Source organism: Tenrec ecaudatus, chromosome 14 (assembly GCF_050624435.1).
Source record: "Tenrec ecaudatus isolate mTenEca1 chromosome 14, mTenEca1.hap1, whole genome shotgun sequence".
Taxonomy (NCBI): Eukaryota; Metazoa; Chordata; class Mammalia; order Afrosoricida; family Tenrecidae; genus Tenrec; species Tenrec ecaudatus.
This window is the reverse complement of record NC_134543.1, coordinates 44,295,079-44,317,862: the sequence shown is the minus strand read 5'-3', so window position 1 is coordinate 44,317,862 and position 22,784 is coordinate 44,295,079. Positions and strand designations below refer to the sequence as shown.

The 22,784-nt window shown below is 38.9% G+C and overlaps 1 protein-coding gene across 1 annotated transcript in view; it reads left to right on the top strand.

The window, feature by feature from the left end:
- The window catches only part of MNAT1 (MNAT1 component of CDK activating kinase), a 206,427-nt gene that overhangs the window by 66,904 nt on the left and 116,739 nt on the right, over positions 1-22,784 (top strand). Inside the window, exons 2-4 of the mRNA XM_075530818.1 lie at positions 1,297-1,449; positions 3,957-4,030; positions 12,694-12,797. Coding sequence (XP_075386933.1) covers positions 1,297-1,449; positions 3,957-4,030; positions 12,694-12,797 — 331 coding nt within the window. The remainder of the gene's footprint in view (positions 1-1,296; positions 1,450-3,956; positions 4,031-12,693; positions 12,798-22,784) is intronic.

The following is a 22,784-nucleotide window of genomic DNA, read 5'->3' as shown; positions in this document are numbered from 1 at the left end:
AGCTCTAATTCAAGGTTTGTCCTTGAACTAACCTGAGTTTTCTCATGTAGCCTGAGTTTCTAGTTGCCCATCTACCCCCTCAAGATGCAGAGGCTACAGAAGCCAGCCTTTCCAAAACCTTAGTCTGTTGGGCAGAACAAGGATGACTGACTAGGAGGTGCCTGGACCTACCCAAAACAACACAGCAACAGTTTCCATTAAGCCCCGAGGAAATAAGCCCCTGAGAATCTGATACAGAGAGGTTCACCTAATACTTTTTCACCTGAAACCTTCCAAGAAATAATAAACCTTTTCCGGAATTGCACCATCTGAGAGCAGAGGGGATGAAGTGATCTGGGAAACCTTGCTTACCTAGGCAATCACTTGGGTTGATTTGAGGCAGCCAGTTTTAAGTGATTAAAATTGTTACAAGCCACCATTCTGTCTTTGGGTTTCTGTGTGCAGGAGCTGGGGTGGATTTTTCTTTTTCCATACACCTTGGGCCACTTCCAGGTCGCTGCATTCTCTGCCTTAGAGCATCTCCTTGAGCTAGCACCTGTTCCTTCTAATTCTTGTTGGCTGGGAGCTTGCAAAACACTTTCTTACAAGTTGAAAGAAAATGAAGCATTGTTTTAATTCCTGTAATCTACAGGCTTCTCCAGAGGCTGGAGCTCTTGGCTGATACATTTGTGTTTTATTTTCTGTCCTTTTACTCTAAGCTACTGTATCCTTGTTTTGGACATTAATAATTTCAATATTTTAGAAAATTAGGTTAAAAAACTTTTCTTGGGGGAGTTTACTTAAGTACACTGAGGTTTCTCTTGCATTGGTATAAATAGGATGCTGGACTGAGGATGGAGGTGATCACTTTTTATAGGCCTCTTTGTCTTCCTGTCTTCTGAATCCAGTCAGAAAACAAACATTGTTGTTTGGGTTGGAAAGTCGATAGAGTAAATCAGTTTCCCACATAACAACATACACACATTTCATTTTGCAACATTAGTTGCAATCTACTCAGTGCCATAGCCCACTTCCCAAATCTTCCCTGGGCTTGCTATTGCCATTCACCTAGCTTTTCTATCGGAATCCTCGTGGACCCCACTCAGTTGGTTTAATTTATAAAACATAACCAATATTCTTTGGTATATCTCTATCTGAAAAATCCGCTTCAGATAAAAATGAAAACTTGCCAACAGGCTTTTGGTAAGATTTCAAGTAACAATGATTGATTTCATGTTAAAAGAAAAATTGGCAAACCATGCATTTGCTACAAATTTGAATACTAGTTTAAACTACCTTGTATTTTTATCCTTACAGATGTGAAAGTTGTGTGGATTTGCTTTTCGTGAGAGGAGCTGGAAATTGTCCTGAATGTGGCACTCCACTTAGAAAGAGCAACTTCAGGGTACAACTCTTTGAAGATCCTACTGTTGACAAAGAGGTTGAGATTAGGAAAAAAGTGTTAAAGATGTAAGTATTATTACCTGAATGCTTACGCCAACATAGAGGACTTAGAAAAACAAAAAATAGTTAATAAAGAGTGTACACAAGTAAAAACAAAAACAAACAGGATTTATAATAAAATTATTTTAATTGTTGATATCATTAGCAAATCATACCAGGGTAAGCAAAAAAGTATTGCTACAAAAATCATAGAGACTTTTGTTCAATAAAAGTGTCACAATGTAAAACATTTTGTTTCTTGATTGTCTCTATCATGTCTGAAAGTGGTGTTTCTGTCTCTGTAACCCTTTCCTGAAGAATTTTCTGCTCCTTGATTTATGCTGCATCAAGAGAGCCATTTTGACATCCTCCAGGAACTCAATTATGCCTCTTTTCAATCAATTTCCTTGAGTTTTGGAAACAAAAAAACTCTGAAACGACAGGATTGGTACTGTTGGGAGGATGGGGTGAGGTTTCCCAATAAAATTCTTCTAGACTAGACTTGCAATCCATGAAGAATGAGGAGGTACACTGTTATTTTTTTTGTTATAAAGCAAAAAATCACTTGGTATAACTTTCTTGTCCTATTTCTTACCAATTCAGTATTCAGAAAAATTCTTCATAATATGCCTCCATGATTGTCCGTTGTCTTTTGAGGCAATCTATCAAGGTAACCCCATTGGAATCCTCGCCAAAAATCCAGTTGCCATAACCTTCCAAGCTGACTTATCCACTTTGAATTTAGCTGGCCCAGCAGATCCCCTCAGAAGGCATTATTTTGATTAAAGTTCATTTGAAAGCACCTTATAAGACTCAGACAGTGTTTTACTGTGAGAACTTGCCAGCAGCCATCACTGCTCTGAGACATGTTTTAACATGTTTATTTGAAATAAACTCAATCACATATAAATTGAAACCCTATTAGCACTATTATTTGACTTACCCTTCTATAAATGTGGACAAATTGTCAGTTGAATAAGTAAGTTCATCTCTATATTTTTTTCAACAGAGTTTATTAAGCAAGTGTGCGTTCTGTGGCAGGCATTTAGTTGATCTTAGCAATGAACAAATTGAAAGCAAATGAAGGATCATGTACATTTCTGCTTTGACCCCCGCCCCTTTTAGAGTACCAGTATTGTGTATAGATGACTAATCCTTTAGAGAACTCAACTTCTAGTAACATCACTAGCAGTAATGTTGTCAGAGAAGACTAAATCTTGATTGATGGTTTCCCAATGCGCTTGCTTTATTTACTTGCTACATTTACTTTAACTGACTCGCATTGTGAATCTACTGTGCTCAAACAGTTTCAGGCAGGTTAGACAATGGAAGTGAAACTGAGTGGAAATAGCTACAGGTCCTGCCCTCACGAGGCTTATAGTATAGTAGCAACGGGTTTTCTGGGCAGGACTTCTTAAACTTTTCCTATTCGAGGACTCCGCCCCCCCCCCTTCACCTGAGAAATTTGCCACACAGACAAATGCTGTGCCAAGTGCTGCCAGAAACACCTCGGATTCTTTATGTATTGGATTTTGAATTAATTTTTGGTTCAGAAACCAGGTTCAGAAATCTTTAAGTATTGCCCAACTTTTTGTGACACCCTTCCCCTCAATATTCAGATCCATGCCCTCATATGGGGTTGTGACCCACAATGTTTTACGAAGCTTTGGTCTAGAGACAGGCAATAAAGCAATTTAATTATAGGTAGAGAAAAATACTATAAAGTTAGTGGTTGAATATTGGTGGCACTCAAGTTGATATTGAAGGATGTTTGCAAAAGTCATGTATTGGTATATATATTTTATCTCTTACCACTTTTGTTTTTACTTCTTATTCTTTGCTAATACATTTGTGTTTTATTTTCTGCCCTTTTACTTTAAGCTACTTTATCCTTCTTTTTAACAGTAATCAAAACATTTTAGAAAGTAAAGGTTAAAAAACTTTTCTTGGGAGAATCTGTCCATTTCAACCCAGTGTTATATAGTAGCATCTTTTTAGATACTTACCCAACCTTCCTTTATTAGTGCCCCAAGCTGCTCTTTCATTATTTGGATTAATTCTGAGAGAGAGTTTTGCTTAGATCCTGACATTTTTATGATTAGACTCTTGTAATTAATTTTCTAATTATTTACAGGTATATTAAAATAATAAGGTTTTCCTAATACAGGTTGTTTTAGATGTCATGACAAGGAGGGGCAGGAGGGTCTTTTAAAAATTTTAATTTTATGGAAAAGTAGTACATCTTTTTATGAGAACTAAACAACATTCTAATTTCTGGTTATAAACCTGGTTAAGCTTAATTTCAATTACTTCAAGCTCCTAATTTTCCTTTCTCTTAAGTCTTAGAAGGATTTTGTATGTTGAACCATTTTCTCCTAATTCTACTGCATACTTGGTTTAGTTAAAACCTTGGTGTCAAGAAAACAGTAAGCAATTCCTTTTTGTTCTGATGAATTAAGAACAAATATATCTGTGAGCTACGATTGAAAACAAGTGATGTGTAATATGTTGCTGTTTCCCTCCATGTCTTAAAGATACAATAAAAGAGAAGAAGACTTTGCTAGTCTAAGAGAATATAATGACTTCCTGGAAGAAGTGGAAGAAATTGGTATGTTTGCAATACTTGCGCTTTTGGTATGCTAATGTATCAGAAATTGCCCTTTTATCTTTTTCAATGGCTGGGAGACCATCTCAAAAAGTTCACGGAAAAAAAATTCACCCTTTCAATTCCATTTTTCTGCAAGCTTTTTTAAGCCCCTTTATAAAAATTTCTAACCAGTCTCATTGTGATAGCTGATGGTTTAATTACTTTCTTTTACACTTGAATCATAATGGTCAGATTGAAGACATATTTAAGTTAAAGTAATAAACATTTTGTTTTAGGAAAAATATGAAAAACTATGGTACTGCCTAATAACTAGAAAGGAAGGCCAGTCTAGCTGGTGATATTACTAGAGTAGTTTAAACAAAAAGAAAGGCTATTCAGACATTGTTCTGTATTATTTTCATTAGTTTTATCCACTCTGATTAAAGCATATTTTGTTTGTCATCATTTTATGCTTATGAGAATACAGTAGTCTTAAATACTTTGAAGCTGTTGACTGTTGAAGTGGTGTTCTTTGTTATTCAGGAACCAGAGATTAGTGTAATCTTTTCTTTCTAATGAGATTAGTCAAAAGGATGCTTTTATAAGAAAGAATATTGTTTCTGTTTTCCTAAGATTTGAAAGACATTAAAACTTGGCAGTGATTATCTGTTGGCTCCAGAGTTAATGGCGTTTTCTAAAGGTGCCATTATTGCAGCGTCCAGGGTGGGCGACGACACAGAGTTTACGGCCTGTGACAATAGAATGAAGCGATGCGGATCAAACAGTCCTCTTTTTTATTTTCTTCTGAAACTTGAAAGCTAAAGTATATCCACGTTTTTCATATTTAAAATGATGACATTAAATTATTCTTCATGGTACTTTAGTATTAGATACAATTGGCATGCATTTATCAAAAATGCATGGGACTGTGAATAATTTATTTTATGAGGATCAGCACAAAATGAATCGGAGGTTAAAGATATCCCAAATGTCCAACTTTTCCAAGCTGTTGTACCACTCAATCATGTCTAACATCACCTCCTCCTCCTCCTCCCAGATTCTCCTTCCCATCTTTGGGTTCTGTAATTTGTTGCAGTATTTCACAGAACTCAGGAATCATCAAGAAAACAGCTCGTGTGCTTGTGGAGGCTAACAAGTCCCCAAACTGGGGGTCAGGCAGCCAGCCACCAGGCTAGAGAGCTCTTGTGAGTAGCCTGGTTGCAGAGTCTGATGAAGACACATTGGCAGGTCAGATGACAGGCTTCAGAAGCTGGGGAACCAGATCAGATGATAGGTTGCTAGCTCAAGAACTTGAGGGCAGAGGGCAGCAAACTGGATGCTGGATCTAAAGCAAGGGAGAGAACTTTGCCAGAGCATTTATGTAGTCTTAGGGTACAAAAGAGACCCCTATTTCAAATATAATTTACAGAGAACATTTGCTAAGTCTTAAAAGAGACAGAGACAACACAAAGACACAGACACATCATCCAGACGAGGCAGACCATCAACGTGAGGTTAAAATGGCATCCAACAGTTGATTATGATGCCATGCTTTCAAAGGGCAATGGGCGGACAAAGGAAGCTATCGCAAAAGCATGATTGGTGGCAGATCAACACATCACGGTTATAGGTAAGACTACCGAAGCAGGGACAGGACCTTGATTGGGACATGTACATTGTTAGATAGAAGGGTTTATAAGATTGGTCCAGAGCCTTTTGGCCAATGCAGTCAAGGCTAAACTGAGAGGCCAAACTCATGCCTGCAACCCTCTGTACTGTCAGTACAGTGATCACCATCAAGGGCACACCTAGGAAACCTCCTAAGGGAGAGTCTGCCTCTTCCTGGGCTGGCCAGAGAGGGGTGGGGGCAGACCACTCGCCAAGGCATTCTGCCTGAGGGCAAGATTATTTTTGGCTAATGATCAGAAGGCTTTCAATGGAGGCTTAATCTATGTGGCACACTGCCATTGGATTTTAGGCTGTCGCTGCCTTGTATAACCTTTTGCAAACCAGAGTGATGAGAATTTAAGCTCAACTACTACCTGTAAATATAACGGTATATAAACTGGACCATACCCTCAAGGAAACTTCCATTACTTGAGCAAGAAAATGCTAGTGTGTGACTTGAATACACGTGACAAAGGTGATGGCTGGGTTACAGATGGAAACTTGAGTCATACCTTCCGGTAAGGTGGAAACTCCAGATACTTCCCATCCTCATCCTGTATCATGAACACAATAGAGAACTCACTACCAAATGGGACCATAGCCATAGGTACAGAGGTTAGGTTTACAATACTCATTACAATATGGAGGACAATTATACCAGACTTCTAAATGGAGGATGATTGCATCGTTATATAATTGCCAAATCATATTATAACTTAACTGTCAATGACTGAAAATCACAGTTGAGCTGAGCTGACACGTACTTTTTACCGTTGCGGGTTCCATGCACTTTATTTGCACAGGTCCATGTAGGTGTTGTGTGGCTACAAGGGCATATTGAGTAACTCACTGTACTACACTGTACAAGAGAAAGAATGAACCCATGTAGATCATGTACTTTTGTAAATAATAGTATATCAATATTATTTTACTGGTTGTTAAGAATGTACCAGAAGGATGCGAGTTGTTAATAGTAAGGGGAACAGTGTGCAGGAGGGTGAGGTCTCTCTGGGAACCGGGTATTTTTCTGCACAATTTCTTTGTAAATTTGGAGTTCTAAGAAGTAGTCATTTACACTATGATTATCGGTCATTCCTCAGAGCAGCGGTTCTCAACCTGTGGGTCACAACCCCTTTGGGGGTCAAACAACCCTTTCACAGGGGTCACCTGATTTCTAACATTAGCAAAATTACAGTTATAAAGTAGCAACGGAAATAATTTTATGGTTGGGAGGTCACCACAACATGAGGAACTGTATTAAAGGGTCACGGCATGAGGAAGCCTGAGGTTTATGCATATGTACTAAACTACAAAAATTCAAATTATTGAGGAATGGAGTATTCTAACATGTTTAATATCTGTACTAAGAAAAAGTTAGAAAGAAAAAGAAAAAGTTAGTATCCCCCGCCCCAACTGTACTGTTTCTGAACCTCTTTTAAAATACCTAGATTTTTTTTTTATGCCATAGCACATAGCATGTTCAATGCATAATTTAGACTCTGGGATGTTTTAGTCCTTAAGAGTTGCTGTTTCTCCCCCCTCCTTCTGATTGTGCTTATTGTACTTTCTGTATAATCCTAGCAACCACGAGTGAGTGGCTAAGAATTTTATGTAAAAAATAGTAAAATTAAGAGTGCTTTTGCAAAATGGGAATGTTACAATACAGACTATGAGGATAAAATATTGCAAGAACTGGGCAAGTTAGCAAGCATGTAGAAATTTGATGCTAGGTAGATATTAAGCATAGGGCAAGCAATTGTATAGAAAAGAGGAAGAAAAAACAAAAAAAAGGAAGAAACTCAGTTTACACTCACTTTTTAGGTAGTGTGACTATCACAAACTCACTTCCATTTAGTCGATATCGACTCTTAGAGACCCGTTAGGACGGTATAGAACTGCCCCTGTGAGTTTCTCAGATGGTCACTCTTTATGGAAGTAGATGCCTCATCTTTTATTCCCTCAGAGTGGCTGGTGCTTTCAAACTGCTGACCTTGCATCTTGATTCTGCAACAGAGTTTTAGATAAGTCCTTTACAATATGGGGGCTTTACAATGTAAGTCCTTTACAATATGTAATCTTAAAAATATAATGTCTGCTGCTATGAGATGTGAATCAGTTAAAGGTGTGGATAATTCAAGGCTTATAGGTAAAAGCAGGTTTATGTCTGGGAGTCAGAATTAAGATGAGCAGGTAAGAACAGATCTTTATATTAGGAATATATAGTGTGATATCGTTTCTTGACTAGCAAAGAAAACATAGCTAGAACATATACTTTGAAGATGACTTTGCTATGGTATATTTGTACTCTTATGTTCAAGAAAGGCTTGTCTCTGTTTGCTTATATTGATGCTCTTGTAACCAGCCCCCATTTAATTGTCTTAGTGGAGTAACTGAGATGCCCAGCCCATCCATAAAATGTACTGGCTGATGTCCACAGTATAATGAATACTCTCCATTCGAAGCTGCTCCCATGTGCACGTCTGTCTTCAGCAGTTATATACTAAAAGTTAGTTGCATTGGTAAATAAATCTTTTCAGGCCAGTTGAACTTGGTATTGTAATTATATTATTTACTTAAATAGTATATAAAGGTGGGGAAATTTGCAAACTTCCGTAAGGATTTTGCTCCTCAAGTATTTATTCCACTTAAAAATAGAAACTGGACAATACAGATGGTGGGTATGATTTATCCAAGACAGAAGCAAAACTCCAGCTGAAGACTAGCTGGGGTGGTCTGCTATTAAGTCAGAGATTGACAGTCTATGTACTGTATATGTTTTAAAATAAGATATTTGATTGTGTGTTTTTCTCTTTGAATAGGTGTTCCTATATGATTAATTACTAATCTTGATCATGTTGATTAAGTGGGCTTCTTTATATCTGAAGAAACAGATGACATTTGAGATGTAGCTTCATGCATTTATTGTTTATTTTCTGAACTTTGGCTCATATTGTTTTATGTGAACAGCTTTATTTGCTGGGAATATGTAATCTTTGCCCCAAATAAACTCAGACTATAATGGAGAGATGATTCTATAAATGAATAACTAATTTAAAATATTTTTTTAAACAAGTATAGTTTGATGTAATGAGTCTTACAAGCATTTATAAGGTGCTATGGAAGTACACTTCAGGAAGCAGATCACTTAATATTAGGAGACAGAGGTGAGTTAGGGAAAGCTCAGAGAAACTGTTACATTTTGAGTTTGACATTAAAGGGGAAGGAAGATAATTTGGGACAAAAAAAAAAAAAAAGCACCGAAGAAGGCCCAGAAATGAGATGTTGAACATAGTGGAGAATAAGAAAGTAGCCCTCACGCAGTTAAATAGAACATGGGACTGACTAACATGAGTTGGATACAAAAGCCAAACCAACAAACAAGCCCAGCCGAGATCTGTGTTATGGAGGGCTTTGTAAGCTGAATTGTTGGGGTTTACGGTTTTTTTCAAGGCTGAAAGTGAGTCAGCAGGAACAGTGAGGTGGTGAAGTGAAACATTGAGAGGAGATACTTGGGTAGGGAAAGCATTCCTAAGGGACCATTACACTGATTTAGTGAAGATAGTGAAGGCTTGTGGTATTGGTTGCTGACTGTAGGCATAAGCAAAGGGGATGTTTAGAGATAAAGTGACTGATTTGATGGAGGGAGTTAGAAGAGCAAGCATGGATAAATTAAAACTTCAATAGTTGTATGGTGTTAATCTAGATAATAAAATAGGCAGTATGTTTTATTTTTTTTGTTTATTTTAGAAACTGGACGTGTGTATAAATGAAGGATAAAGTAAAGAAGTTAGTTTTAGACCTTTCAAGTTGTTTTTAACCTCTGGCTCCACCAATTAGTAGTGTGACATTGTTACGGTGTAAATACAGCTTTTTCTGTATTACAAATACACAAAATTTTTCTCTATGCAGGTATCTTTGTGTTTTATTCATATTTTAAAAGCTGTTCAGTAAAAAATAAAGATGATTAGTAGATGTTTGTGATAACTATATTGGCTTGATTAGTGAAAAATAAAGATTAGTAGATGTGTGTGATATCTGTTTGGCTATTTTTCATTTGTGCTTACCAGTTTTATAAAATGTTAATTTAGAGTACCAAGAGTCTACTAAATGCTGGACTGGACTGTAGCCACAGTATCTCATGTAATTTCCACAGGCATTTTTATCCCCATTTACCTTACAGAGAAGAGGCTCAGAGAGGTTGAGAACCGTGCTGAAAATCGTATTGCTAGTAAATAATGGAGCCAAATGTTGAACGTCTATGTTTCTAAATCCACCAGGTCCATGAGCATACTTGGGCGGTTCAGAGTGTAGTTAATAGAGAGGAGTGCGATTGCAGATATTAAAGCCTAGAGTAAGAGGAATTTAGTTAGTAGTTTTTATAAATTGAGGATTGAAGTCATTTCATTATAGAAATTTAATCATAAATCCTTTGAGCATTATGAATACAAAAATGTAAAAATGTAACTCTGAATAACAGCATCAATAATTTACACATGGAGATGAACTTTTTCCCTAGCATTAACAATATGTTCCTTTCTGTAGTTATGACATCTATACATGAATTTCTTGGTCCTTTTGGCCCCCAGGGTTATTTCAAAGGTTTTCTTTTCATTTCACAATCAACAGATTATGCTTTTACTTCAGAGAATACTTATTCTAAAAGGGTGAGAAAGTCCCAAGGGCTTTAATTATAAATTCTGGATGCCAGAAAGACTTCAAAATTATGCTTAACATTAAATCTTTCAGGGAATACAATAGGTTTTTTGTTGGCTTCTAATACTTGACTAGAGACAGGTCAATAGCTGAGCTAAACCAGGGCCAAAGAATTGTTATAGAAAAAGTAGCTTCTATTCCCTTTTCTTTAAGGCTATTATACCAAATGGATTGATTGTGACATGTAAAAGGCTTGGTTCATTTGGAAGATTTCAATGACATGAATGCATTTTTATGGTTGTGTTTTTAAAGAGAGGTTTGCTTTATTTATCATGAGGATTTGCATCTGCCTTAAGAATCAGGACTGAGTGGCAGTAAGTTTGACTTTGATTTTAGTTGCTTTTGAAATTAAAAGATGAAATAAGTAAATTGTTTATTTGAGGATTACTGCATTTTTTAATGAAAAAGAAACATTAAATACACTTCAAATTTGGAGTTACCTATTTCTGGGTTCTATTTTAAAAATTTGATCAATAGTAAGATGTCTAGCTTACGATTATACTGTGTATATTTAACTGTTAGGTTTACATAGGATCCCAATTTCATTATCTTTTTAATAGATTCATACCACAAGAATCCAAGATGCTTTGTTCTTGTACTTTGAAATTTAGTTTACTTTGCCTTGTTCAGATCTAAAACGTGGTTATTTTAATGCATCAATAACTGTAAATGTTGCTATAAGTTGCCACTCAGTCAGTTCTACTTTATCATGACCCATTTTATAATAGAACAAAACACTGTCTTTCCTGCCCCAACCTCATTAATTGTTATGATTGAGCCCATGTTGTAGCCAGTGTGTCAAATCCATCTTGTTGAGGGCCTTCTTTTTCAGTCACCCTTTACTAAGTATGATGTACTTTTTTCAAGAACCAGTCTCTTCTGATAACAAGTCCAAAATATGTGAGATAAAGTCTTCCTTCTCTCTTCTAAGGAACATTCTGGTTATTTTTCTTCCAAGAAAAGTTTGTTTGTTCTTCTGGTACTTTGAGGTACAGTCTTTGTCAACACCAAATTTAAAGGCATCAGTTCTTCTGCAGTCTTCTTCCCTTTTACGCGCATATGCGGTAATTGAAAATACTATGGCTTGGGTCAGGCACATGTTAAGTGATATCTTTGCTCTTCAACACTTTCAATAGGGCTTGTGCTGCAATATGTCATTTGATTTCTTGATTACCTCTTTCATGAACATTGATTGTCAATCCAAGTAAAATGAAATTCCTGATAAACCCAGTCTTTGCTCTGTTTATCGTAATGTTGTCTCTTGGCGCAGTGTGAGGATTTTGGTTTTCTGTACATCGAGCTGCAGTCCACACAGAAAGCTGTACTCTTTGATTTTCCTCAGTAAGTGCTCACTGTCCTTCTTACTCTTAACAAACAAGGTTGTTCCATCTGCATATCTCAGGTTATTAATGAGCCTTCGTCTAATCCTGCTGCTGCTTCTTCATCTAGTCCAATGTCTGATCAATTGCTCAGCATATCGATTGATTAGATATGATGACAGGATACAACCCTTTCCTCATTTGAAACCATAGACCATTCCCTTTTTCTAATCTAAGGAACTAAGTCAACGTACAGGGTCCACAAGAGTACAATTAAGTGTTATGGAATTCCTATTCTTCTCAGTGATTAATTGGTACTTTATAATATGATGGAGTTACAAAGATTAGCATTGATTTATCTATGATTGCCGTTATGATAATATTGTGTAGAAACTATTTGAGAGGGTGTTAGGTTAAGCAAAGGGTGAGCGTGAGAAGGTTCTGGGGACCAGTGGGGATAAGCTAGTTTCCTTTGAATAAATCTGACGTATAGTGACCCCATGGGTGTCCGAATTGAACTCTGCTTGGTAGGCTTTTTAATGACTGATTTTTTTGGGAAGCAGATTGCCAGGTCTTTCTTTCAATGTACCACTGGGTCAATATGGCCTTTAATCTTTTGATTAGTTGCATGTATGTGGTAAACATTTACCCATTCAGGGTGTATACAGGTTAAACAAGCACCATCTCCAAATGATTTATAGCTTCGGAAACCCTGCATAGCGTCACTGTGAATCAGAATGGACTCGAACAGTGGATTTGCTTTTTTTTCTCTGGATATTTAGCAGGTAGTTTTTGTATTTGACTCAGAAAATACAGATGTAGTGCCTGGAAGTAGTTTTTAAAATAGGTAGTAAAGTAAGTTCAAGGACACAAACAACTATAAGGAATCACGTTCAATGAATAAGAAATTGCTGTGATGAATGTTTAATTGTTAAGATTTATATTTAAATTGCATTTTACGTCACTGTTTTCTTTCTGATACAGTTTTCAACTTGACCAACAATGTGGATTTGGACAACACCAAAAAGAAAATGGAGCAGTACCAAAAGGAAAACAAGGATGTGATTCAGAAAAATAAGCTGAAGCTGGTTGGTGCTAAATATTTAAAAACTTTAAAATGCCGTCTTTTTAAAAAACCGGTAACATTTCCTTCCAAGGAGTTTAGTTAACATTTCAATCAGAACCACTGATATGTGTATATAGGCATATAAATAGGTACATGCTACTGTGGCAAAAAGAACTCTGCATTAGTGGTGTGGACCCTTAAGGTGGGAGCCTTACTGGCATAGGGGTTGTGCCTTCGGTGGATATCCCCAACGTGAGCAGTTTAAACCATTCACTGTGTAGTAGACAGAAGGACTTTCTACTCCTGTGAAGAGTTAGTCTCAGAGTTCCCAGGAGCAGCTCTCCCCTGTCCTGTAGGGTCACTCTGAGGTGGCATTGATGCAGTGGCAGTGAGTTTTTAATCCTGAAAGTAGGTTGTTAATGCGAGTTTTGCCTGTTCGTCTCATTCTCTGGTCAGTGTGCATTTGGAGAATAGTCATAAAATAATGGAGGTTCATTTTTATACTTGGACATTCTTTTTTTATCTCAATCAAAAGTGGGAGAAACTTAGGCATTCATGAAGGTCTCAAGTGGGAGGTAAACACCCTATTGATTAGAAATTAACACAAGTTCACAATGAACATTTTAATGCAAATAATGCACATACTGTATAATGCATTGTCTGTCAGTTTGTGGGACTGCGGTGGCTCGTGTGTCGCTGTGATGCTGGAAGCTATGTCACTGGTATTTCAAATGCCAGCAAGGTCACTTGAAGTGAGCAGGTTACAGTGGAAATTCCAGACAGCAAAGAAGGACTGGGCTTGGAAGAAAGAGCTGCTTAAAACCGTGTGCATAACATCAAAATATTGTCAGATCCTGAAGCCCTAATTGATTGAAGCAGAACATTGGCAGAGGTAGTGTCGGAGGATGGGCCCCTGGGGTCCCAGGGCTCCGGAAGTGTGACTGAGGAGGAGCTGATTTCTAGAAGTGGAGTTGATCATGGTAAGAATGAGGTGAGTGGAGCCTTCGTGATCTTCATTTGCTGATGGGTACGACTCAAGGTAAGGAGAGGCAACAGCAAAAATCTACTAAGGATCGGAACTTGGAATGTGCAAAATATGAATCTTCCAGGAAAACTGGAAGTTGTAAAAAATTAAAGGAATTGCATAAAGATAGATATCCTAGGCAATAGTGTGCTGAAATGCACTGGTATTGGCCACTTTGAATCAGAAAATCATATAATTTACTATGCCAGGAATGAAATAATCAAGAGGAGTGGTATGGCATTCGCTGTCAAAAAAGGACCTTGCAAAATCAATCATGAAGTACAATGCTGTCTGTGATGCGATTATATCTATCTGCTTTCAAGGAATTCCAATAAATGTAACTATTATTCAAATTTATGCACCAACCACAAGAGCTAGGGATGAAGAAATTGAAGAATTCTAGCAATGACTTCAGTCTGAAATCGATCAAGTATGCATCAAGATGCATTGATAATTACTGGCTATTGGAATGCAAAAATTAGAAACAGGAAAGAACAGTATTTGGAAAATAAGGATTTGGTAATAGAAACAAAGCTGGAGAGTGCATGATAGAATTTTGAAAAACCAACAACTTGTTTGTAGCAAATACCTTTTATGAGAACACAAGAAGTGACTATATGCACATGGATAGACTTCACCAGATGGAATACACAGAAATCAAATTGATTAAATCTTTGGGAAGACATACCGGAGAAGCTCCGTGTCAGCAGCTGAAATGAGACCGGGGGCCACTATGCAGGCTTCAACTGCCGCTGTGTAAGTTCAGGATAAAGCTGAAGGAAATGAAAAGCCTACACGAGCTTATCCCACCTGGATCTTGAGAACATCTCAAGAGCACATTGGATGCATGGAATACTAATGATAGATGACCTGATGAATGTGGGAGGACATGAAGAAAGCAAAAGGCCATTAAAAAGGCAGGAAAGAAAAAAAAATCAAAGATGTCAGAAGAGACTCTGAAACTTACCCTTAATCGTACAATAAGGTAAGTGAAAGAAAAGATAACGTCAAAGAACTGGTTAGAAATTTTCAAAGGGCAGCTTTAGAAGATAAAGCCAAATATTATAATGAAATATGCAAAGGCCTAGAGTTAGAAAACCAGAAGGAAAGAAAGTGCTTACCATTCCTGAAACCGAAAGCACTCGAGACATTTGAGCCTTGAGTTGCAATGTGGAAAGATTCTCTGGGCAAAAATACTGAATGATGCAGGATGCATCAAACGAAGATGGAAAGAATCAAGAGTCACTAAACCAAAAAGAACTAAAGTGGTATCTCGGTTATGGAACTCAATTCATTCCAGATTTGTGTTTGAAAATCAAGAAGTTTGAGAAGATATAACAGAAAATTGAATATTTGGTTCTAAGGCCCCAAATTTACACTTATGAATTTACTTTTAACATTCTCGCATATCAATGCCTTGGATACACTTTTTTTTTAAATTTAGGGTGCCCTCTGTGTAGAGGGCTCAAAAAATTGTGTATCTCTTTCTCTAAAAGTGCTTGCTAAAAAAAAGATTCACACAACCAAAAAACCTAGGAGCATTGCCTTGGACACACTTTTGCCATCGAGTTGTTTCTGATTTATCCAAATGAACAGTAATGTTTCAGCCTCTTCCATGGTCTGGGTTCTTTGCTCTGTGGTTACCTATTTCACACCTTTCACTACATTAGCCGCTTTCATTCCTTCCCACCCCCCTGAAAAAGTTGACAGTGTTGATTTGGCCATGTTGTATTCAGCTGCCAAATCAGGTGACTTGAGTCAAATTTCACAACAGTATCTTTCTTTAACTCTATCATGATTCTCATCATTTTCTCTGTACCTTTACTGCTGGTATCACTTTCTTTGGAGCAATGATTATGATAGTTTATGTAAATAAAGTGCAAAAGGCACGATGACGAATGTTTTGACTCACTAATGTAAGCATTATATGTTGTCTGAGTGAGAGAGCGGTGCTTAGACTAACGTGTCACCCCTTTGGGTCTGCAACGAGATGCAACCTGTGACTCACTGTAGACCCAGGCAGGTTTTTTCAAGTTGAATTTGTGGCTGACTATTGAGCAAAGTTATGAACACCAAATAGATTTTTTCCTGAACTTTTCTATTCCAGTAGTGGACAGTTTGAGCTTGGAGCCATTCTACACCATAGGTACACTGTAGTCAACATTCCACCATTTCAGGAAGTAGCATATGAGCAAGAAGCAATAGTACTGAAAGAAGTTAAAGCTGCGCTGAAAGTACTAGTCAAAGGGAGAGCCAGGGACTAGACCCCATACTGGCACACCAAGCCCTGAGGATGATGTCCATTTATGGAGCTGCTAAGGCACAGAGAGCACTGTAGGGCTGAAAAGAGCTCGAGACATGTTTCCTAGCTGGAGCATACTACAACAGAGGACAATACTGGGGACATCGGCAGAGAGTGACTCTGGTCTGGCAACCCCCACAGTAGGAAAACCAAGAAGGGAACATAACAGATCAGCAACTGGAGCAAAACCTAGCTCCTAAAAGCCCCCCAAATAGATTTCAGGCTGTGAGAGGGAGTTCCTAGAACCCCCCCCCCCCGCCCCCCGCCCCAATGACTGGTAGGGAGATAGTCATAAAGGTCATGAGACAGACCTGGAATTATGTATTCTTTTTTGTTTTGTTTTGCTATTTAACACCCCCCCATCCCCCCTTTTATTCAATCTTTTTATTTCTTTTTGTTTGGTCTCTGTTATTGTGTTGCCTTCTATATTAGTTTGGGTACGTTAGAGAAACAAATCCACAGAAACTCAGGTATAAGAGAGAGTTTTATATAAAGGATAAGTGCATGTCAAGAAAACATCCCAACTCAGTGCTGCCCAAGCCCACAAGTCCAACATTAACCCATATGTCTGACACCAATCCACAAAGTCCTCCTCCATTTCACAAAACACATGCAATGATGCTGACTGCAGGAGGAAAGCTGAATCAGTGAATGTGTAAGCATCTCAGTGCTGGCAGGAGTCTCCACACAGCTGCTCCAGCACCCAGGGCTGCATCAGGGTAGGTCTATGTAGCTATTCCTCAGGGATGTCTTGCAGGAAGTGAGCCTTGCCAGCTGAATGAAGCAGGGTACTGACTAAGGCAGTGGCACCTTGGTCTGACCATCACAAAGCAAGAGACCCGAGACGAGGTTAACAGCCATTTATCTCTCCACCCTTCAATTAACCCCACATGTGTTTGTCAGCCAGGTTGGCACAATAAACTTTAACTCACCTACCTCACCTCCCATAAGATAGTCATGGGAAGCAAGCCTGATGAGAAAGCAATGGGACCCATGGTTCTGGAGGGACTTGAGGTGGAGGAGGCGGTGGAAAGGAGCGGTGATCAAACAATGCCATATACAGGGAAACAACTGGGTAATGAAGAGGATGTAGATATCCCCGTGGTGTTGGAGCAACAGCAGTCTAGCTGAGAGGAATTACTAAGAGGCAGAAGAAGGACAAGTGTGATGGTGGGGCATGAAGTTAAAGGAAAGATGTAGGAAGTAAAGCTATGGATAGATGTATAAACATAGGTGTGTATCCATGTAAATATATTAATTCATAAAAATAGAGGTATTGGTCTATGTACATATATTTATCTAGCAATACATTGAGGAAGTGGATGGACTTTGGGCCTCTGCTCATGCCTTCCCTCAACACAAGAACACTTTGTTCTAACAACCTGACATTCTGTAATGTTCTCCCTCCCGACATGATTGCTGAAGACAAAATGGGTACATAAGCAAATGTAATGAAGAAAGCTGGTGGTGCCTGGCTATCAAAAGATATAGCATATAAGGCTTGAAGATAAACAAGTGGCCATCTAGCAGAGAAGCAACAAGCCTACATGGAAGTATCACACCAGCCTGTGTGATCATGAGGTGTCGACCTAATCAGCTAGCAGGCACCAGAAGACCCAAAACAAAACAAAAAACATTGTTGAGAATGAGGGGGGGTTGGAGCAGAAATGCCAAATCCATCTGTAGACAATAGGACATGCCCTCACAGAAGGATCACAAAGAAGGGATGAGTCAACCAGGGCACAGTATAGCACTGATGAAACACACAATATTCATCCGGTTCTTTGAGGCTTCCTCACCCCCCACTATCATGACCACAGTCCCGCCTTTCAGTTCTGGCTAGACTGGAGCATGTACACTGGTACAGATAAGAGTTCATGACACGTGTAATCCAGGTCAGTAAATCCCTCAGGAACCAAAATTGGAGTATTGATACCAGGAGGGCAGGAGAAAGGTGGGAGACAGGGGAGGAAGGGGAACCTATTGCAATGATAGACACATAACCCCCATCCACCCAGGGTGATGAACAACAGAAACGTGGGTGAAGGGAGACAGCGGTCGGTAGAAGATATGAAAATAAGTATACTTTATAATTTATCAAGGGGTCATGAGAGGGAGGAGGGAGAGGGAGGGACAAAGCTGATACCAAGGGCTCAAATAGAAAGTAAACGTTTAGAAACTAATGATGGCAACATATGTACAAATATACTTGATACAATTAATGTCTGAAAAATGTTATAAGAGCTGTAAGAGCCCCTAATAAAATAATTGAAAAAACAAAGCTCCAGGAATTGATAGAAAAGCAATCAAAATGCCTTACCAAGCAAATGAAGTGTTGAAGCACTCTTCTAGGCCAGGAGATTTGGGAGACCGTTACTTGACTAACTGCCTAGAAGAGATCACCTATCCAATGAAAGGTGACCCTGCAGAAACTCAAAAGACAATATAACATATGCAAGTGAAATTTTGCTGAAGATCATCCAGCAACTGTTGAAGCAGTACATTGACCAGGGAGCTGGCTGGATTCAGAAGATGGAGTGGAATAAGAGATATGATTGCTGATATCAAATGGATCTTGGCTGAAATTGAATACCAGAAAGATGTTTACTTGTTTTTCATTGACTATGCCAAGGCATTCGACTGTGTGGGTCTTAACACACTGATGAACCTTGAGAAGACTGGGAACTCTGGAATACTTCATTGTACTAATGGGGACTGGGACCTGGATCGAGGCAGTCATGCTAACAGAACCAGAGAATATGGCATGATTTAAAATCAGAAAAGGTATGTGACAGGGTTGTATGCTCTCACCAAGAGAAGTTGGATTATATGAAGAAGAATGTGGCATCAGGATTGAGGAAGGCTTATTAACAACCATATGCAGATGACAAACCGTTGCTTTCTGAAGATAAGGAAGACTTGAAGCTCTTGCTGATGATCAACAATTGCAGCCTTCATTATGGATTACAACTCAATGTAGAATAAGCCAGAATCCTCAAAATTGACCCACACTAAATAGAGAAATGATAGAACTTGTCAAAGATTTTGTCTTGCTTGATTCCACAATCAATTCTCGCAGAAGCAGCAGTCAAGGGATCAAAACAGTGCATCTCAGTAGGTGCATCTGCTGCCAAGGCCTTTTGAAAGTGTTGACATCAAAAACATTACTTTGAGGACTAAGGTACACACCTCCAAGATGGTAAATCAGAGGAACATACTTGCAGACTAAACTTAACTCTGGCTTTTCTATTAGTTACCATTTTTTTCTACTAAATTAGTAACAGTGCCACGTATAATTTTGGTTTGTGTTAATTGATCTCGTGTTAAAATTTGTTTGGATATATTTAAGGATTTAAATTCTGGAAGGTGAAAAGAAGTGTATGGATACAGATATCTGATTATTTCTTTAGTGTAACTTTGGAGAAAGATGCGATTTTCTCTTCCTGGAAAGAGTTATAATCTCGGAAAGCTACAGAGCAGTTCACCTTGTCTTGTAGAGTTGCTATGCGTTGACTTCGGCTCAATGGCAGGGATACTTTTTTTAGTATAAACTGTTTAGTTTTTGATGTAAACAGAAGTTAAACATTTTATCATGAATTTGTAGTCATCTGTAGTGATATTTGAGTCCCTTAGTTGGTATTTTCAACTGCGCTTAGGAGGTGCTTCTTGCTTTCACTGTTTCATTTAGTCAGTCTTTCCTACCATCCAACTGTCAGGATATTGGCACTATGTTCTCATTCTGTTCATAACCAGCCTGGTTTCCTTAAAATGCTGTCTCATCTCGGAGAGTATGCGTATGCAATACATGTTACTACTCTTGGCATATTTTACTCTCCTCTCTTTTCTGAGTACATGAGAAGATGCATGAAAACGAAATATCCAGGAAACTTGTTGCTGTAACCCTAGTGAATTACTTCATACTGGAAATGAGTTCCTTTAAAGTGAGTGCTTAATACGTCTGTATTTCTGAGCAGGAAAATCAGACTGAGAGTTGCAAGGAAAGAACAATCTAGTTCTGCCCTGGTTGTCTAGTTGTCGCTTGAGGAGGTAGAGTTGGCCCCAACATCAATTAGAGTGAGCAGTGAGAAATTAATAAAGGCATTCTAATCTTCAAACAGTCTTAGGGAAGATTATCTTATGTTTTACTTTTAGCTTCTGGGTTTTCATGAGCCAGAGTTGAAATTACTGGATAGAATGTTTAACAATTCAACCTCTAAAATAATGAAAGTAGCCAACAGTTATAAACATCTGAGAGGTACAGATTATACTTAGACGAGTAAGTGTCCTGACCCTCCAGAGATAGGGTAATTTCTGTGCAAGAGCAAAAGTACTTGGAAAGAGCTATGGGAACAGAGGAGGTAGATCTAATCCAGTCTGGGAAGATGAAGAAAGGCATTCCAGGTCGATAATGCCTGAATGAAGCCTTGAAGAACAAGTAGAAGTTAGCAGGTGAAAAATGATGTGATTGAGATGGAGGTGCAAGCTGCCACAAGGACATTACAGGTCAAGGAAAAATCATGATGACATGAGGAATTCTGGGAGTTATAAGTAGTTCTGTGTTGCCAAAATATAAAGACAGAGCTCAGTTTGAAGAAATAAAAAGGACACATAAGGTCATATAAGTCCTTATGTAACGGAAAAAGTAATTTGGACTTATATAAATAAGTTGTTCTGGGGTTGGCGTTTGAAACTCACCTAATGATTCAGTGGGAGAAAGAGCCGGAGATCTGTTCCCATTAGAAAGGTCCTCCCCTCGAGGGGGGAGTGAGGAGGGAAGGGGAGGGAAAAAAGGAAAATGAGCTGATTCCAGGAACTCAAGCGGAATGTGAATTTTGAGAATGATGAGGGCAATGAATGTCTAAGTGTGCTTTACACAATTGATGTATGTATGGATTGTGATAAGAGTTGTATGAGCCCTAATAAAATGATTTAAATTAAAAAAAAAAAGGTGCTTCCCTGTCACATGGAGTCATGATGTGTTAAAATTGCTGGGAAGACATCTGACAACCACAGCAAGCCGGAAGTCAGGGAGAAAGGTGGGAGGTTTTTGCATTTGTTTAGGTAAGCTTAGAGTTCAGTTTAGAAGTTAAGTTGCAAAGATGCATTAAAGAATTATTTCCAGTTTTTGGACTTCTGGGAAGATGGCAACTGAGTAACATACTAGAGTGACTGCAGAAAGCAGTCCAGGAGGGTTACTAAGAAGGAAATTCCACACTGCCGGATCGCAGGAGGAGCATCATAAAGATAAGTAGGCACAGATCCACTAGGTTTTGAGGGGCTGGGGGCTTTGGGCTTACCACATTGGAGGCCGGCTAGGGTTTGACCTTAGGCCTGCCAGCATGGGGGCTTTATCTCAGACAGCCACAGTGTGCTGCAGCCTCAGGGCCGGGATTAAACCCTTGCAGCCCCACGGTCAGGGATGGGGCTCAGCTATATTGTTATTTTTGTTTCCCTCTCTTCTTTATACTGCCCCCCCCCCCCAGTCTCAGAGGGCGTAGATTTTGTTTGTTTTAGTTTTTCCCTCTTTGCCTGTTCCATTTTCTCTCACACCCCGCTGCTGACCTCCAGACCACTCCTCTTAGCCTAGGCTATTTATGCCTGCACTCCACTCAGCTGGGAGGCTGGGGAAAACCCGCCTGCCCTCCACCAGGAGATGTTGGGGGAATTCCTGCTGATGGTGTGAGGCTGTCAAAAGATATAGCATCTGGAGTCTTAAAGTCTTAAAGGTAAACAAGCGGCCATCTAGGTCAGAAGCAACAAAGCCCACATGGAAGAAGCACACCAGCCTGTGTGATCATGAGGTGTCGAAGGGATCAGGTATTAGGCATCAAAGAACAAAAGATCATATCATTATGCGCTCACCTCCCCCATATGACCGCTGAAGACAAATTATCAAGGGTTCACCCTTGGTATCAGCTCCTTATTTTCTCCCCTCCCTTCCTGGTCCCCTTTCCCTCATGAACCCTTGATAATTTATTAATTATTATTATTTTGTCATATCTTACACTGTCTGGCATCTCCCTTCACCCACTTTTCTGTTGTCCATCCCCTAGGGAGGGAGATATATGAAAATCCTTGTAATCCGTTCCCCCTTTCCAACCCTCCCAGTATTGCCACTCTCACCACTGGTCCTGAAGGGATCATCTACCCTAGATTCCCTGTGTTTCCAGTTCCTATCTGTACCAGTGTCCATCCTGTGGTCTAGCCAGATTTGTAGGGTAGAATTGGGATCATGATGGGGTCGGGGGGAGGAGGAAGAAGCATTTAGTAATTAGAGGAAAGTTGTGTTTCATCATTGCTACACTGTACCCTGACTGGCTCTTCTCCTCCCAATCACCCTTTTGTAAGGGGGTTTTCAGTTGCCTACAGATTGGTCTTGGGTCCCCAATCTGCACTCCCCCTTATTCACAATGATTTGATTTTTTGTTCTTTGATGCCTTTGGGCTTTGTTGCTTCTGAGCTAGATGGCCACTTGTTTACTGCAGACATGACATTTTTATCTTCACTCTCCCACCTGTTTCTCTTGCCACAGTCCGTATAGTGGATGGTGCCAGCATCTACTATCTTCAGGCCTTATCTGGTCAGTCTGCATTTTCTGTTGATAGTCTCCTTTTTTCAAACCTGTTTCTTCCCGTAATTCTTCTATTACTACCTTATTTAGGAAGCTTATCATTTCTTTTCTG